Source organism: Echiichthys vipera (genome assembly GCF_963691815.1).
Source record: "Echiichthys vipera genome assembly, chromosome: 2".
NCBI lineage: Eukaryota > Metazoa > Chordata > Actinopteri > Perciformes > Trachinidae > Echiichthys > Echiichthys vipera.
The window spans coordinates 11710493-11730017 of NC_139827.1; the positions used below are offsets into that span (position 1 = coordinate 11710493).

At 40.0% G+C, this 19525-nt stretch overlaps 1 protein-coding gene across 1 annotated transcript; it reads left to right on the forward strand.

Moving 5' to 3' along the window:
• Positions 1–1444: 1444 nt before the first annotated feature.
• Positions 1445–19514, forward strand: LOC310963873 (cubilin; the record flags this gene model as incomplete). The annotated part of the gene is made up of 23 exons (XM_083936826.1): positions 1445–1595; positions 3196–3326; positions 3983–4076; positions 5869–6009; positions 6251–6348; positions 7841–7967; positions 8413–8546; positions 8897–9059; positions 9722–9937; positions 11081–11221; positions 12328–12573; positions 12668–12853; positions 14826–14951; positions 15196–15274; positions 15750–16027; positions 16244–16407; positions 16550–16733; positions 16838–17056; positions 18030–18164; positions 18302–18523; positions 18653–18835; positions 19054–19166; positions 19503–19514. The coding sequence occupies 23 exons, from the start codon at positions 1445–1447 to the stop codon at positions 19512–19514; spliced, it is 3543 nt and encodes a 1180-aa protein (XP_083792952.1).
• Between the last annotated feature and the right edge of the window lie 11 nt (positions 19515–19525).

Below are 19525 nucleotides of genomic sequence, written 5' to 3' on the forward strand. Positions count from 1 at the left end.
GGTTTGGCTTCAAATAAGTATGTTTGTTACATAAATTAAGTTGTAAATAAGTAAATTAAGTACTCGAACAGCGGTCTCCTAGGTAAAAGTTGTGTGTTTTTGTCGTGGATGTATTATTAGAACTGGATGCAGGACTGAAGTTTGCGCCGATCAATTCCAATGAGAAATGCTCGCCCGGTGCTTACGTGCTGGGCCACCGGGTTTACAGAAGTGTTTCTCCTGCGTCATGAGTTTCTCCTGCGTCATGAGTTCCTGCTCAGTTCAGACTTTAAATTGGGATATGGTCACAGGTTTTTAAAATACTTTTCTGGGCTCAAGGGCAGTTTTACAAATATAAAAAGTTCATGGGTGAAAAAAATCATAACAGAAAGAGTCACAATCAATCCGTGTCTGCAAGGCTGAACTGCGGGGCCGTTCAGTTCTAATAATACATCTGTGGTTTTTGTTTGACACATCCATCCACCCCGCTCTCCTATGCAGACTTTGTCCCTCTTTATACAATGTCACAATATAAGTCTAAATGCCATGAAACGACACACAGAAAGAAAAAAAATGCATGGTGATAAAGTCTAAATAAAAAACACCCTACACTCAGTAGCTGTTTGACTGACAAAGCCTTCTCCACACTGTCAAATTCACTGTCCAGGTTTAACTTCTGGGGGGTAAAATGATAAAACCATTATTCATTTATCATTGTATTGGCCAGAAGTAGTCCAATTCAAACCTTTAGTCTACAATTCTGCAATCAGCTTATAAAATACCCGCCATTTCTAAGTTTTACATTGAAAAATGTAAACCCTGGTTTGCTTCAACCCACAAATTCACAAAGGACATGACCTCAGTTTAACTATGGTCCTCACAATCTCTGGTCAAGGCCTCTTGCTGATTGAAATCTGTTGACTATCAATTATTTTCCCGCTGAGTGTTGATCTAATGAAAGAGCTATAAATAAAACATTCAGTCATCAGTTTTATAGATAATGAACTTGCTGTTTACAGTTGAGAAAACGCTGCTCAACTGTATTGAGGACACAGCACTTAAATTACAAACTGCAGTGTGATTAAAAAAAAATATATATATATTCTTCCTATTCTTCAGCACCCCGAAATGTCATCTTTAAACAAGGACCCATTTTGCCGTCTAAACTGTTTCTTGATTATAGATTTTTCCATTTATTTTCTATTTTAATCAGTCCTCCTAAAAGATATCCTGATAACCTTTTGGTTGGGACAGCACTTACATCAATACTCATTAACTTGCCATTATGATACTCTATGATGTATGGCTCTTCACATCCAGCCCTCTCAGGCTGACATGCTGCAATACCACAACTGATGGAGCTCAAGGTTCATCTGTGCTGTCAGAGTTCAGATAGTGCTGGTAATAAGCTGGTGAATTGTTGGACGAGGCACAGTGTGGTGCATCTCCCACTGCTGAGAGGAAAATGGACCTGGAGAAGGGTCATCGTCGGTCCAGGGGTATGAGCACCCTGGAAAAATGTCTGATATTTCTCTTCGTGGCCATGACCGGCGCCTGCATCGGCCTTGTTGTCATCTACTTCACTGAGAAAGCTGACTCTTCGACTCATGTAGAAGGTGAGTGTGTATGAAAACATGTTGTATTTGATTTCAATACCAACATGTATCTATCTCTCAAGCTCATTACTTACTTATAAGTGCATACACCTTCTCAAGTGAAAAAGTCAAGCCAATGCAGAAGTGCTTTAAACGTGCAGGCTTCCTAAGAGCCAGCAGGGGTTGATTGTATAGAAGTCAATGAGAAAAAATCAGAAAGCATCTTCCTATTGAGTTTAAGGTCTCAATCGCTAGCTTCAAGTCTTCTCTAATACTGCACAATGTCAAGTTTTAAAAGTATGGTCCCTTAGAGTATAGTAGACTTTGTTTTAGGGTGTGGCTACCTTGTTATTGACAAGTCAAGACGAGTCACCCATCTCCACCCTTATAGACTTGCAAATATTTGGTTTACCATCTCCAGGTAGCTATGAGCCAAAACAGAGGTGCATGGGTGTAGGCTCTTGTTGTAAGATTTACAAGGTTTAACTTTAGATTAAACCTTTTCAGCAGCAAATGTGAGGGCACGAACTTTGGCAGGAAAATCAGTTGGAGAAATACAACAGAGAAGTGCTCATTTAATGTGATGTAAAATTTGCGTTAGGATTGTCCCTAGCTGTTGTGAACAAAAATTAACGGGAAACACATTACATGACCCCTGGACTGTCCTGGTCCGTAGTAATAATACATCAGCAAGACATCAGTAGGGTTTACTGTAATACAATGCACCAAGTAGTATCTCCCTCTCCCCCTTCCCCTCATTGCTTTCCAATTCCTTTTTTTCACGTAATGAACCCATTATTTATGCTGGCCATATGCTGTAAAAAAAAGAAAAGAAAAAAGAAAAAGCTGCCTTCAGTGTTAAATGGCATTGTGCGAGCAGACACATTTCTGCAGCCTTGTTTTTTCTTTGGATATTGAAGTGGGATAATTGTTTTATGTTTGCATGGAAGGAGTAAAGGGGTGATATGAGTATCAGCCGAATCAATTTGCTTTTAGCATTACAAGTCATCAGTGTCTGCTGCACACCTGAATAGAGGTGACACACACGTGTTAGCAGAAAGGACATGCAATGAGGAGTGAGGTCTCAGTTTGTGTTATTTCTTCATACACTATTTCAGTTTATACCTTCATGGGATGCATTAAAAAGATCATTGCCCCCAAAACAACACAGCTTGTTTCACACAGCGGAACAACGTGATTATGTTGACAATTATGTTCTGCATAATGACATAATATATTTCAGTTGTTTTAATGTTTTAAGCTGAGCTCCAGACTCCCAAACAGAAGCTGATCCAGTCACAAATGAGGCAATGTTGCTACTGTGGATGATGACAAACTGTATAATCAATGCTGTTATGCATCCAGATTTATTCTACATTTTGACTGCACTGACTGATACTATGAGGTGTTTTTTAGTCGGAATTTCATGCTAAACATCATTCTTCCTTAACCTGCAGTGTTGTTGTTGTTGTTGTTGGTGTAATAAATTGAATGAAATAATGTTTTGTCACGTCTCATGGCCCGGGATCAGCACCCTTTACTGTAAAATAGGATTTTTGTTTCTATAATTTACAAATACATAACACAGGAACAAGCATCCTCCCTTGTCATACATTTCCAGGGCCGGACTCAGGGTGTGGTGGTCCACAGGAGCTGTCAGGAGAGTCGGGCACCTTCACCAGCTTTAACTACCCCAATAGCTACGATAATGGAAAGAGCTGCACCTGGCACATCACTGTGGACCCTGACAAGGTGACATGGATCAGCATCACTGCTTCTTCAAACCTCAATCAGTAAACACTTTAAACCATTTCATGTGAGATCAAAAACAATTAAAATGAACTGCTGACTGACAAACTGAATTTAAATAGTTATCGATAAGAAAGGGGGCTTTATTGTGTAATGGTCCAAAATAATTTTCCTCTTGAAAAAATAAAAACATTTTCAACAGTGTCTTCTTTATGAGACACTTCTGATCAAAAACAATTCACCTATGTTTTTATTTTAGACAGGGTCTTTTATAGTGTTTTATAGTGTGTGCCTGGTATCTAATGTTTGTCTTATGTGAGGCCAAGCAGTGGAGGACAGCTGGGATGAATGCTGTGGCAGTGTCACAGACAGATGGCTGCCTTGTCATCTTCATTCTCCTCAGCTCTCCTCCCCACACCCACAGGAGGAAACTAAATCCTTGATTCTTCGTTCTTTGTTTGCATGGCTGCCTCCCAGCCTGCCTGATGCAGTGTGTCTCCATCTTCCTTTTGCTATCTTTAAACACACACCAATATGCATACAGAGGCACACACTTGCATGTGCATACCTATATGTATGCAGACCTGTGGCTGTCTCGCTTATCGACTTCTCAGATTTAAAAAAGATGGATGAAACACATTTGCATGTTTTTGTTGCAGGTGATTCAATTGTGGTTTGAGGAGTTTGCTTTGGAGGAAACCCAGCTCTGCACGTCAGACTCCGTCACACTGCGAGACTCCCTGGGAATCATTGGTAAAAAAACAAAACAAACAACTTGCATAAAGTCCACATAAAATAGATAGATAGATAGATGGATAGATAGATAGATAGATAGATAGATAGATAGATAGACAGATAGATAGATAGATAGATAGATAGATAGATAGATAGATAGATAGATAGATAGATAGATAGATAGATAGATAGATAGATGGACAGATAGATGGATAGATAGATAGATAGATAGATAGATAGATAGACAGATAGATAGATAGATAGATAGATAGATAGATAGATAGATGGATGGATAGATAGATAGATAGATAGATATCTGACAGTTAGACAGACACATAGACAATCCAGCTTTTTCAACTTGCAGTGGCAGCTTTGATGTCATGTCGCCCAGATCAGCCCATCCATCCATGGGTTGGCTCAGCTAGTGAGCCACACAGTCCTGCTGGTCCACTGCACACTGCTCTACTTATAAGACACACACCACTGGTTCACCCCCATTTTCTGTTCTCTTATTGTTATTTAGGGGGAATCAAACAGATTCAAATAAGGGGGGCACATTTGTAAATGAGAAAAATTACTCAAATTCAAAGTTACAGTGTGCACCAGGATATCAGGACTGACACTATTTTATCTGCAAATTCCATTAAAAACAAGAAGGAGCAAACTAAGTTTTTCGCATGTTGCATGCCCTGGTACTTTGCAAGAATAACTGTGACATATTTAATATGAATTGTAATAAAATAATGACAAACAACTTTATAGGAGCTGTACTAGAAACACTGAAAAAAAAACTGGGTTGGGATCCCCTCCACACGGCTCTCATAAAATACAGACGTTTTTTCACGAGCACATGCACTTAAGGTCGCATCGTCTACCACAACACTCAGAAACTCGGATCACAACACACACAGAGGGAGAGTGACTTTGATTTGATTTTTATTTATCTCGGATCAACATACTGTGACAAAAAAAAAACCCAGATAAAACCCAAACGGATAACTCAATTCTGATTAATTCCATCAAAGAAAAACAAAAAAGTATGCATTCGAGAAGGAGCAAGCTGAAGCATCGTGCTGATATATTCCTGCCCCTACTTATTATATTATTACAGAAGCAAAAATTCACTTCCCTCTCTGCTCAGGGTGCCATTATTCCACTATATCTTTACAAAGACAATAGTTGTTTGCTGCTATATTATGTTCTGAATAGTGTCTTTAAATATTCCAATATTAAATCAAATCAATTTGTAACTCCAAATAGTCTACAGCCTTGGATAGATGAGACAAAGGGCCCCCAGACACCCCACCTACATAGGAGCAAGACACCAAGCCTGAAAAAGACACACAACGTTTTGTCACTTTGTAGGTGTTTTGAGTCAGTTTGTGGACATTTTGAGTGTCTTTGTGGTCGTATGATTGAATTTACAACAAGAAATGGGAATAGTTTCTTCATAGAGAGGACAAACCAACAACCCATCACCTTCTTACTCTGATAGGGGGGCGCCAGGGTCGTGTCTAGATGGTAACCCAAGATGTGTGAAAGTCTCGTAAGATGGCTAAGGTTAGATGGTGAAGATTAGACATCAAAATATAAATACAATAATATAATATAAAATATAGACAGGAGCGAGTCTCGCAACAGTTTTTCCAAATCTGGGTTACCACCTAGACACCAGGAGTAGCCAATCAGATGACCTTCAAACTGAATTAAACAGCCTTGTGATCTTCCTGTGATATTCTGTTTTCATTGCCGAGGAATAAGCTGTGCAGAACTGTACTCTCTTTCTACATAATTCATGTGGTATTTGTAGGTAAATACTGTGGCTACACCAAACCGAGGCCGCTGGTGTCACTCACAAACTACCTGACGGTTTACTTCGACACCAATGACAGAAAGACAGACCAAGGATTCAAGGCTCATTACAAAGCTGTAGGTCCAGAGCTCTCACCAGGTAAGAAGACGGGGAAAAATCATTCCAGCAAGAAAATTGCCTTGGCTCTCACATAATGTTGGATGTCTGTCTTATAAGTATATGATTGACCTAGAGAGTAAATGTTATAGAAATGTGTGCTGGATGAAGAGGGGCATAGGAGATGGGAAATGAAAAAAGGGATGGGTAGGTGGAGCTGGAGCGTTGAATTACAACCTTGAGGTGTTTGTGGAGCTGAAGTGCCCTCCATCCCTGCTACCAGAAATAGCCGGAGCTGGTGGCTTTCTCCAAGGTGACCAGGGGGATCTGATGACCCCCAGCTTCCCAGAGAAGAACTATCCGAATGGAGCACTATACCAGGTGAGCAAGGAGACAGACACAACAACAGCAAATGGGACGGCTACATGCAACAATTTTTTTTCTTTTTTACATTTAAGGAAGCATGCTGACCTTTATCTGAGGAGGTTGTATAGTACATCATACTGCACTCTGCAACAGACTGGAAAAAAAATACTGAACTCAGAATAAACAAGACCTGGGTTATTTATTCTCTTTAACCAGTCAAATTATTTTGCTTCCCTTAAAGCTGTTTCTTTAAAAACAATTATTACATTATATTAATGATGACACGTCTACATATAGGTCAATCGTAGGGACTAGAACCCGACTAATTATTATCTTTTGGTCTATAAAATGTCAGAAAACGGTGAAAAATGTCTATCCTAGGTTCTCAAAGTCCAAGGTGATAAGATATATATAGATATAGATAGATATAAAAAGAAAAGCAGAAACTATCCATTTTTGAGAGGATGAAACATCATTTTCTACCATTTTTGCATTAAAAAATAACTTGAACAATTAAAGAAAATAATAATAATTATCAAAATAATTGGTGATTATTATTATTATTATTGTCTTCATGCTAAGCTAGGTTAAGCCAATCACCTCCTGGCTCCTGCTAATACACAGACATGAGCTGACATTGCTATTAGAATGTAGCCGCTTAAGAAAATGTGTTATTCTGACCTTTATAACTTGAATTTCAATAATTTCAATTGATTGAATTGTCAATTGATTTGAGAGGGGTTGCAGGTTGCAGTGTTGTGTTTTTAATTGAATAAAAAGGGCTACCTATTATATAAATATTAAATCTATGCACATTAAATCTACCAATCACAAAAGAAGAGTAGAGTTAGAGGTTTTCTTTTAGTTGAGTTGTGAATTGATTGCGCAAATGAACTGCAAATCAACAGAGGATGTCCTGAATATTAAACCATACTATATTACATTTACAGTAATTTAGTGTGTTAGCCTTTATTAGCATGTTGTTCTAAACAGACCTAAATAATTTAGATTAGCATCTCAAAGTAAATCCATTAGCTATGGATCTCAACACAGCCATCTTGACAGCATTTCTGGACTTGATCGGTGATTAATGCATCTAATTAAATCAGAGTCAATTTTAATGTCAGGCTTTGCATGCTGTGTTTGGACGTGGAGTCATATGGTGTCATTTGACTGTCATCATGATTTCATCTCGCTTTGCTTTAGCTGGACAGGCCACCACCTGTCCAAACAAGAGCAGAGTCAATGATAAAATGAGTTAAGAGTAAAAGTGTCAAAATGCAGCTTACGTTGCAAGCATGAAGGGAAACTTATTTGGGGATATCTGTCTATGCAGTAAATAATTGGTGTGTGTGTGTGTGTGTGTGTGTGTGTGTGTGTGTGTGTGTGTGTGTGTGTGTGTGTGTGTGTGTGTGTGTGTGTGTGTGTGTGTGTGTGTGCGCGTGTGTGTGTGTGTGTGTGTGTGTGCGTGTGTGTGTATTTGTACTTTATTTCTATGTTGGATTAGTGGAGAATCACGGTGCCTGAAGGAGAAAGGGTTCGACTGACATTTACTTCCTTTGACCTGGTCCCTGAGGTCTGCGGGGACTTTGTTCAGGTCTATGATGGCCACAAGGCCGGCTCTTCCTCATTCAGTAAGCATGACATTAAACCTGTTTCCAGTATGCTGTGAGGATTACAAAAGAAAATGTTTCTGAGAAAAATAAATGTGCTTTGTATGTATGAGATTAGCAGTGATTTTAAAATATACCAAAATATTTTCTCACACAGCACAGATTGTAATGTGAGTGAGTGATTATAATGCAAAGGGTTAGAGTTTCAGAACAGACCATGGCCTTTGTTCAACATTAGCAATGTCAACGCTGTGGGTCCATGAATAAAAGATTAGCTCAATTAAAAGTTTGAGTTCTGGAGTCTATTTTAAACTTAATGAATGTCTGTCTGCATAGATGAAATTGTTAAAGCAGCAATGATTAATTGCCAATCATCTCATTTAAATATTGGGGATGTTGCTGATGCATATTTATCCCTGTTTTTTTAAACACTTATATATATATATATACGTATAATCCTTCGAAGGTAAATTCTGTGGGGGGACGATGCCAAAGCCAGTGGAGTCCAGTAGCAACACAATGGTGGTCCGCTTCAAATCAGACAAGAGTTTGAATTCTAAAGGATTCAGAGCAACTTACACCAAGTCCAGCCTTCCACCTGTTACTTCCACCACAACAGCATCCACCGCTACAGCCACAGCCACAGCCACACCCAGACCCACACAAACCTCTCCAGCTCCCACATCTTCTGGTAAGTATTCGCTCCAGTGTTTATACCATCCATGGGCATCGGACTCTGGAATGGTATAAACACGGAAATAATAATATATAAATATTGACAAAAGCAGAAACCTCTGGAGATGAAAAACAATCGATCTCTACAGGAATAGACATGTAGTATATACAACGACAGAAAAAATGTTTTTAGGTCTCTAGCTAATTTCCACATTCAAGAGAACCGTGAAGGGGCTTAATTTTTATATAACCCACCTGTTTAAATTATATTAAAGCTTAAAGGTATGCAAAGTGTGTGCCGCTTTGAGGGACAGGTGGCTGCCGTCACAGGAGACTGTAGGCTTCATTCAGTTGTATCCATGCTCCACCTCTTTGACTATTTTTGCTGGGGTTTAGGCGGCGTCAAGAGCTTCACATTGGCTCTTGAGAAACATATGGGTTACATCACGGAGACTACATCCATATTTTATACCATTAGTTTGGTTCATTTAACTCTTTTTACCTAACCTACCCTTCTCTAGATGTCTCTAGTTTGATGTCAGTTGAAATATACAACATTGCATGTCTAAATTTCTCACTACCAAATAAAAGCATCAATATCGATGTTGCTGAACTATCTCACCATGTCAATTGTCCACCACAACCCTAACTTGTTTTAGTTGACTTCAGCGCTATTTATCTGACTACCAAATCGGTTATCTCTTGAAAGTTAATACTGATGCACGATAAACTATAATATCATTATCCATGTGCTCACATGATTTACGAGGGTTGTTGATACAACTTACATAACTGTTATGCCTCCCCGTGCAGTTTTCCCTGCAGCTCTAACCAAGTGACAGCCACCAAACAAGGATAAATGCAAGTAGCTCTTTGCGTAGGAGTGGGGAGATCCCCCTTGAGGTTTATCTGTTCATCACCGTACTAAAGCTATTTGCAAACAGACCGTTCTCCATTGGCCAATTAAGGTACATAACAAACCTGTTCATGGGGCAGTTTTGTTTCAAAGCGAGCTGGTCTTCATCAAATTGAAAATAAATGGAGAAGAGAATAAATTCTATAAACAGAAAACACAGCGTTTGTTGTCTGTTATTGTGCAGGAGGTGTTGGTCCAGAAATCCTTACAGGGCGTAAAGGAGTGATACAGTCCTTGGGTTTCCCAAATCCATACCCTGCTCATCTCCATAGCTCCTGGAAGATAACAGTGCCCAAAGGATTCCTGGTCAAACTGCAGATCACTGAAATGGCCATCACAGGAGAGACTGGACAATGCAAGGAGGACAAACTGATCATCTCAGATCTTTACAGCACATTAGGTGAGCCATAACTTTTACTCGTTTACATTAATTACACTGATTTTACACTGATGTTTTTGTTATTTTTATATTTATTCTTGTTCTACAAGTTTCCCATTCTGCATATCTGTGTACCTTTAACTTACTGCCTTGACTCCTTCATACATCTCAGAACATCTTAGAAAAGCTTTTTCGGCTATATGAGTATCATGTGAAGCCTGAGCAGCCACAATAGAGTAAAGATTAAAAACATGCTTAATTTGCCTCAGCTCCGAATATAACCACATTAAATATGAGAACTTTGACTATTACAGTATAGCAACTAAACCCCCTGCTGTAAAACTGTTGATTAGGATCTTCCGAGCAAAGAGCCCAGCAAACTATAAATTACCTCTCCTCATTATCCACTTCAGTGGCAGCAGTGAGGCTGATACAGCTTTATCTATTGCTGAGCTTTCAAGGACTAAAGCACTGAAGTACAAGCGCACGTAGATGCAGCATGGTGATGAGAGTGGTGCGCCCACTTATTTTAGGTCGTCAGTGTTTATAGCGTATACGAAGTGCAGAGATTAATTAAAAGCAGCTGAAGGTCTGTTTTGAAAACCTGAAGTCTGAAAAATCATTACCTTCAAAGATCATTGAAAACAGGGGTATGTATCCAATAAAAGAAGAACTAACACAGGATTTGTTTTGAAAATTGAAACTTAAATTCATAAGCAATGAAAAGCATCATAGCTCATGACACACTAGTGTCTTATTGTATGGTATGACCAGTAGCATATTGTGGCCAATGTTAGCTAAGGAGTTAATTGAGCTGCACAAATAAACAGCATCTTCCATTTAATAACATTAAATGTCTGCAAGAAACATAACGGCTTTATGCAATCTTTTGTGTTCACAGGTTCTTGGTGGAAAGAGTTATTTTCCACCTGATAATGTGTTGATGAAGTCACACTCACACACAGTAGTCACCTTCATTTAGTGTTTCAGCATCCCCATCCATCACACACTAACAACGCCCGACGCACTCAGCCTTACTAACACCCAATAGTGCTTACAGTATTTACCACTCTCCTCTTATCCATCTCTGAACCATCCCCCCAGTCCCAACTCTACTCTCTGCATTTACGTCCATCTTTTACCTCCATCCTTTCCCTCCCTCAGGCACACTCTGTGGCTACATCCGTCCCCCAGTGGTGGTCAGTGCCACTGATACAATGTCTGTCACCTTCCAGTCGGACAGTCGCCTCACAGACCGAGGATTCTCTGCCCGGTGGGAAGCTGTTTATCCTGAGGACATTGCAGGTACCGAGGACTGACACACACACGCACACACACACACACACACACACACACACACACACACACACACACACACACACACACACACACACACACACACACACACACACACACACACACACACACACACACACACACACACACACACACACACACACACACACACACACACACACACTCACACTCACACATGAGGCTCTAACTATAAACCATATCACTCCTCTGTCACATATTTACAAAAACAGCAAAGTCATTGTGTAAGCAGTGAGAAATCATAGGTCAGAGTACACTGTGAAGCATAAAAAGCAAGATTAAAACTCGTTTATCTTTTTTATCTTTTCTTTATCATGATTATTAGACAACAAAATGCCTTGAGACCTCACATGCAGATCATAAAGTAGTAAATATCAAGACTTATAAAGTAGCCATACAACGGAGTAGAATTTGTTGCAAGAAAAGCTCCTGCTTTCTACTTGAATAATAATGCATGATGATGCATGACAAAATACTTTGTGTATCAAAAATACTAATTATTAAATACTTTAATTATACATGCATTATCATGTAAGTGGCACTTGATCAAGGTGGATAGAGTTGGATAGTCTAATGCAGTGATACCTCAACTTATGGATCTGGATCTGCTTCTTGGCAAAGATGAGTAAAAGCCTTTATTTTGTTTGTTTATTAACCTCCTCCTGTCATTTTACAAAAGTGGACCCTGGGCAAAGCAAGTTGAGTATAAGTATAATTTAATATAAATATATGTATAATTATATCATATTGTATTGTCATATTGTATTAGTTGAGTATTTTGTATGTAAAGTATTTATCATAGAAAAAATAAAAAAGAAGAAGGAATACAAAGTTCAATATTTCCCTGCAATCTAAAGAAGAAACTTATAAATTACCATAAACACTATTGGTACTATCAGAAACTGTTATATTAAGTACAAGAGTACTTCAGTAAAGGTTCTAAGTTACTTCCCACCACTGCCCATGTTAATGCCCAGAAGTGCTTTCATTTGCTCTTTCCACAGGCAGATACTGAAGCTTGTCTACACTTTACCTAATTAACATGACATATCAGTCACCTCCTCTTTCTCTTTCAGAAATCCAGGGCTGTGGCATTTCTTCCAAAGAGGAAACCGGAGTTATTAAGTCCCAGAACTGGCCTATGAACTACAAAGCTAACGCCGAGTGCATGTGGAACATCGCTGTGCCTTTGGGGAAAAATATCACACTGACGTTCACGCACTTTGATCTAGAAGCAAAAGATTTCCTAACGTCCAAATGCTATGATAACATCAAGGCGTATGAGATCAATGGTTTGACTAATGCGCTGATTAAAACACATGGTAAGTTTGTTTGAGTAATTACTACATGATCACAAAATCATTGGGACTTTCACTTTATTTATCATGGACACATTATTCTTTCAATACATTTTAGGTCCATTTTGTGGGACTAAGCTGCCTCCTACCATCCAGACAAAAGGCCGCAGGCTGATGATTCGTTTCCATACAGACTTGTTCACTGAGTCCAAAGGCTTCAGGGCCTACTGGACAACAAACCCCAGTTTGCCTGCTCCCACTGAACCACCTGTTCAGCCCAACCCCTGGGACAACATCCCCATAGGTGGAGTATCTATTTGAGCCTGATACAGTTTGCTTACATCTGCATTAACCTACAATTTTGAAAGCATGTTTAAAGATCCACTAATCTGTATTTTTCACATTATCAATGGACCAATTGATGATGTTAAATGCAAAAAGTGTTGCTCATAGTTCAGTGATGATCCCACCGAGATTGATGACTCAATTCTGCAGGGCTCAGCTCTACAGATAGACCACCTCTAAAGAAAGTTCAAATCAAGGGGCCCAGTCATTTCAATGAGGGAAGGGGGCAGAGGAGAAGCAGTTTTGACCATAAAGCGATAAGAATGAACGTGCACAGATTTTGCTCTGCTGCCCAGAGTTCACCAAGCTAAATTTCTGGTGGTAAGAGAGAAGATTAGATGTGTTTCTAGCCCCTTTTCTGAGTTTTTAAAAGCTTTTTCATGGGAAAACCATTTTAAACAAAACATTAATCGTAACTGAGTATTTTTACATACTTTAAAATGCATCTGGAGGAGGACTTCATTTCCAAACACAGCAGCTGTTTTCAGATCTAAGACTTTGATACATTAAAGGTACGCTGACATTCAGGTTTCTTGCTTGGCTAACAAAACAGAGCTAAAAGCAGAGTGAACATTGGACTTTGCTCTGTCACACACAGTTACAAATGAAAGCTTTTCCACACTGTATGTGAAAAGAGGAAATTGTTTGTTTAAACATTTACAATGACTTTATAAGGCATCACATAAACAGGGCTTGTGTTTTTTATTTCCTCCAAGTTGCCAAAATTAATATATTAATCAATTAATGCAGCTTTAAGTGCTATAACAATTATTCCATACAGTTATGAGGAGACAATTCAACATAAACAAGTCTAGTTCCAGCTTCTGAGGCTTGGCTACTTTTATTTATGTTATTTAATCACTGTTAATTCCCTTGAGTTTGGGCCTGTTTCCCCAATTTACTAACATTTTATAGACTGAACAACTAATTTCTGCATTGAAAAATACCCAACAGACTAACTGATTTACTAAAAGTAAAAGAACATTGCAACCCCAAAAATAACCAGATTTCACTATAAATGCAGTAGCAGCAGTATACTGTAGTGTGGCTGCAGTGTTTACAGTAACAGCATGCATTTTTATGTGCCAAATGTGAAATAGCTTATTTTGTATGTATAGTTTAGCCTTACAGTTGATATTTTGGGTGTTGATGTCTCCAGTGATATTATACAATATCTTCAGGTCAGGAGATCAGTGTTGTCCACCAGTCATAATGACACACACACACACACACACACACACACACACACACACACACACACACACACACATATGTGCGGTAAAACAAGGTGATATGTTGTGCTTAAACAACAATGTGAAGTGTCCTGGTGCTTCACTTTCCTTCCTAGCTGGCTGTCACTGACCCTCATCCTTCATCCATCGATGAGCCCCAGGTGGCTCAAGCGCATGCCAAACCAATTGCTGAAATAGGGTTTTATAGATGGACTCTGCTGCCTCTTGGGTTTTATTCCCAGCCACTGACCAGAGGTCGCCGGGCGAAGGAAGACAAAGAGAGCGTGAGAGATGAAGGGAGAAAAGCGACTTTATGTGTACTGATGTTGTGATGTCAAGGAGTCTTGCCTGGATATGATGACTTTTTTTTAAGTCTAGGCCAGGACCCATTGTTTGTTTGCAGTAGGGGCCTGATATTATGGTTGCATGAATGGTTCACTGCAGACTAGTGGATTTGTGAAAGCCAAAAACAGGGACAGCAGTATCAACCTGGCGTGACTGAAAAAGTATTTTAAAATTATGAATGACAGTGATTGAAAGCCACTTCCATGCAACACATAGACTTATCTTTTACCTGCAGATATGTACTGTATATTCAAGCTTTGTTTGTACGCAAACAAAACCACAAACAAATGAATACATGCGCAGACAAGCACACACAGGATGAATTACGATGTTTTGTTTTTCCTTATTTCCTAGATTGGCCCAGTACGTGTGGGAAACCAGCCATCCCTCCTGTTGTTGCATCACGCATCGTGAACGGAGAGGCTGCCAAGCCACACTCCTGGCCCTGGCAAGTGTCCATGCAGGTGAGAGAGAATTCACGTAGAGATTCTTTCCTTTAGAGCAAGAATATCAGTGATGACCAAATTCCGATATTGTTATTCATAATATAATATCGAAGAGTCATCTGTCCTTTCTATAGCTTATATTAAAAACCTTTGTTTGCAATGATATACACTTGCAAAAAACGGACATCAGTAAAATGGGTCTTTAATTATGAGTATGCAAACATCTTCTCTTCTTGATGCTGTATGTGTGTTTCAGGTCTGGCCCGCCAGTCGTCCAGAACCCACGTTCTTCCATACCTGTGGCGGAACTCTTATTCATAAGAACTGGGTACTTACAGCAGCCCACTGCTTCATAAAGTAAATGTTCTGTTTCATTATTCTCATATACAGTACACGTACAAAGAAATGTTCAAGTTTAAGCTGCTAAAGTCAATTATTCTAATAACAAGAGCTATCTACCATTTTATTGCTTTTCTGAAAAGTTTTCTCAAACTTCCTGGAAGCCCATTTGCATTATCTCAGGAGGCAGTTGTTGGTGTCTGGGCTTTTACCTCCTCAGGCTTATTATAGTGCAAAAGCAATGCCTTGTTAGTAATGCCTCAATGCCTTGGCTAATGGTCTACAGTAGAGAGAGATAAAAAGACTGTGCACTATATACTTTTCTGCTGCTACTGAGCAAGGAGGTAGACACACTTCTGAACCAGAGAGAACTCTGAATATGCTGTGCACATCACCAGCATTTATATGGTTTGCAGTGACATGTATTTAAGGTGGCCTGTGTTTACTGTAAACTGCAAGGTATTATCGATTAATCTGCTGATTTCCTACACAGCTATGCTGATGAGCTGCAGCGTTGGCGCATGTGCCTCGGCAAACACAACCTGACCTACACAGAGTCGAGTGAACACTGCTTCAATGTGTCTGGTATCTATCGCCACGAGGGCTTCAAGTATCCCACAGTGCCCACGGTGGAGTTTGACATTGCCCTGGTCAGGTTGGACGGGGATGTGATCCCCAGCGATGAGATCTCGTACGCCTGCCTTCCCTCTGATGAGGAAGTCCTACCTGGGGGCAAGAAATGCTACGCCACTGGCTGGGGAGATGAGACCGGTGCTGTTCCTGCTCCATGTTTAAATTTGTCATTTTATTCACTGAAATAATTCACCACTACAGGAGACACTCACAACTCATAAGTTAAACAATAATTGTTGCATATTTTGCATGCCCTCTGCTGGATTTAATGTGCAAATACAACCTGTTTGTGCTCCTCCTCAGTGTGTCTAGTTTATGTTTTGTAACAATCTAAATAGTTTTGTTAATTTTCAGGTGATTCACTGAATGCTAAAGTTGCAGAGGCCCTTAACCAGGTCGCCCTGCCTGTTGTGCCGTATAACACCTGCAAGAGGATGGACTGGTGGTGGTTCCAGGTCAAGACCTCCATGATCTGCTGTGGTTATACTCTGCCTGATGAGCTCAAGTCTGTTTGTCAGGTAAAAAAAAGCACCTAGAAAAGTAGAGGATTAGATGAGAATTGTTTTACACCATTATGGTCATCGATAATGATGAGATGATTTTTACACTGATGATATTTAACAAGATGCTGACGGTGTTTTGGATGTTGATTTGTGACAGGGGGATTCAGGTGGCCCTCTGGTGTGTCAGGACAACCCAAGTGGTCCTTGGGAAGTACATGGTATAACCAGCTTTGGCCCTATTGGATGTATAATGAATAAGAAGCCCTCTGTGTTCACCCGCTCCTCTGCCTACATCCCCTGGATCAAAAATGTCATCCGCAGAGACCTCTACAATGAGCACAGTATGACTCCAGCTGGTCTACTCTGACCCACTTTCAACATAAACTAAATATGGTACAGAATCAGAATTTATTGCCGGTTTTCACCTTCTGTCTTCCCTGTGCAGCATCTGGCTGTGGAGGGCCAAAGGACTTGACTGGCACAAGTGGCACTGTGTCCTCTATGGGTTACCCTGGCAGCTACAACAACAAAGCGAGCTGCCAGTGGAACATTCAGGCGCCCCTTGGCAAACTGGTCCACCTTCATTTCCACAATTTCTCCCTCGAGGAGAGTCAGCTGTGCATGAACGATAAAGTCAGCCTCACAGACAGAACAGGAAGTCTTGGTATGTTAATATCTGCCTCCTTTTTCTTTCCAGCTGATAATGAATGTGATGTCATTCACTGATGTGATCTCTTTGGTTTGTGTTACACAGCAGTTTATTAGTATGTATGAATGGCACGTCACAGTCACAGCAATCCAAGTAATAGTTTGTAAAGGTCCTGTATTGTAAAAAGTGAGATTTCCATGTCTTCTTTTATCATAAAGCAGCTTGAGGTGCAATATAAATACTGCGAAAGTATCAAAATGCTCAATCCACAGAGAAATGCACACAGCCCGTATTCAGAAACTTTGACTTTAAACGAGCCGTCAGGACTTCTGTACGGTTGTGATGTCACAACTCTACTACATATTTACCACACATACCCATTTTGTTCTAGTAAAAACACAAAATGCAAGTATGAACCTGAAGATTATAATAATTTGGGACCTTTAAGGTATTTTACTATGAACCACAAATGTCAACGTTATGGTGGCACTAGAGGAAAAGTTTGAGACACACCAAAGTTAATCTGGGGACGATATATGTCCTTATAAAAGTTCATTCCAATCCATATCATAGAGATATTAAATCTTGTCCAAAGTGGTGGACCAACTGTCGTTACAGTCCATGGAGCCTTGCTGCTAACATGGCTAAAACTTGCATCTCTGTTACCTCTGAGTAAATATACATTTAGAAATTTAAATAAATAATTGAGGGCGTAATGAGTGTACAGCTTTTCAACTCTCCTTTTTTTTATGTTTGCCTGCAACTCACTAGAATATGTGTGTGCTTCCTTACAGTTTTTTCTATGCAGTAAAGTGACAGATGGTGTCTCGCTTGTGATCTCCAGTCTTAGATGTATATGTATATAAATATATATATAAAGAATGTCATGCTTGTGTAATTTAAAAATACGGATAATTATTAGCATAAACAAGCTCTTGGGACAGAGGTCCCTTGGGAGAGTCAGCTCTTCATGTTCATTTCTTTTCAGGCACACACTGCAGCCATGTACCCCCTAAAGACCTAGTGAGCGATGGAGAAACCCTTCACATCAGCTTCTCCTCCAATGACAAGGTGGTGGACACAGGCTTCACGGCCACCTGGAAGGTAGTGGACCCAACAGAGGGTAAGACATGAGCAAGATGTGCCTCACAAGACACTGAGGGCATAGCCTCCAGGAAAAACTACTGCATATAATCTTATCCTCTCCATTTTCTCTCTCTGTGTCCCCCATTATGCAACCACACACACACATACACACAGCTCCTTGTGGAGGCAGCTTCAACAGTGCTCAGGGTGAAATTGTCTCTCCCAACTGGCCAAGTGACTACCAAGCCCGGTCTGTGTGCACATGGCGTATTACCATTCCTTCAGCAAAAAATATCCATGTAGCCTTTACTCAGTTTGAGCTGCAGGCTGTGAACATGTTTGGAAACTGTGTGGACTATGTGGAGATCTTCAATGGAGAAAGCATGGCATCACTAGGTTGGTTTTTTGTACTACACAGTTTGTGTTCTGTGTCTTAATTTCATTATTTCCAGCATGGTGTTATCAGTATCAATGCCTGGCCTGCACAATAGAGCTAAAACTCTAAATTTCTTGTTTGTTTTACAGGTCGATTCTGCGGCTTTGCCCCTCCGCCAAGCATCACCATCCCTGGCAACACAGCTGTCATTCGCTTCCTTACTAACGGGGACAATCAACAGAAGGGTTTTCGTGGTTACTGGACCAGTGATGCCAGTGTTATCCCAACTTTACCTCCTCCACCTCCTAACCCTTGGGACAACATCACTATCAGTGAGTGTCTGCTTCCCAGGTTCAAAATGGAGCTTGGTGAAAATACTCACTCATACTCATAATTTAATAAACTGTAACTGGATCTGAAACTGGATCATGTTATTTCTGATTTTAAAATCTTAATTGGGTCTGCCACTGCATTCCTGTACATCTTGGATGAATGATAACGGATGATAGCTCATTAAAAAATAATTGAATTCTATATTTTCTCTTTCCAGACTGGCCAGTCAATTGTGGAAACCCAGCAGTAACACCCAATACAGCCACCCCCAGGGTGGTTAATGGAGTGGAGGCGACCCCTCACTCTTGGCCCTGGCAAGTCTCCATGCAGGTAATGTCAACTCTGTTTGCCTGTGTGTGCCGGATTAAAAGTTTTATTTTTACAAATATATATTTCTCTACCCAGGCTTCACCATTTTCGCCCATACCTTACATGCACGGTTGTGGAGGTTCTTTGATTCATGAAGATTGGATCCTAACTGCTGCTCACTGTTTCATGTTGTAAGATACGACCACAGAAACACCTACTGTACATGTGTCGTATGATGATGGAAAAACAGTGTACACGTTTTTTTCTGTTTTTGTTTTCCTGTTAGCTTGCACAATATGCATGGGAAAAGTAAAACAAGTTCTAATTTTCATCTTCAACCTTCCACCTGCTCTCCAGCCCACTAAATAAACCCTCCTTCT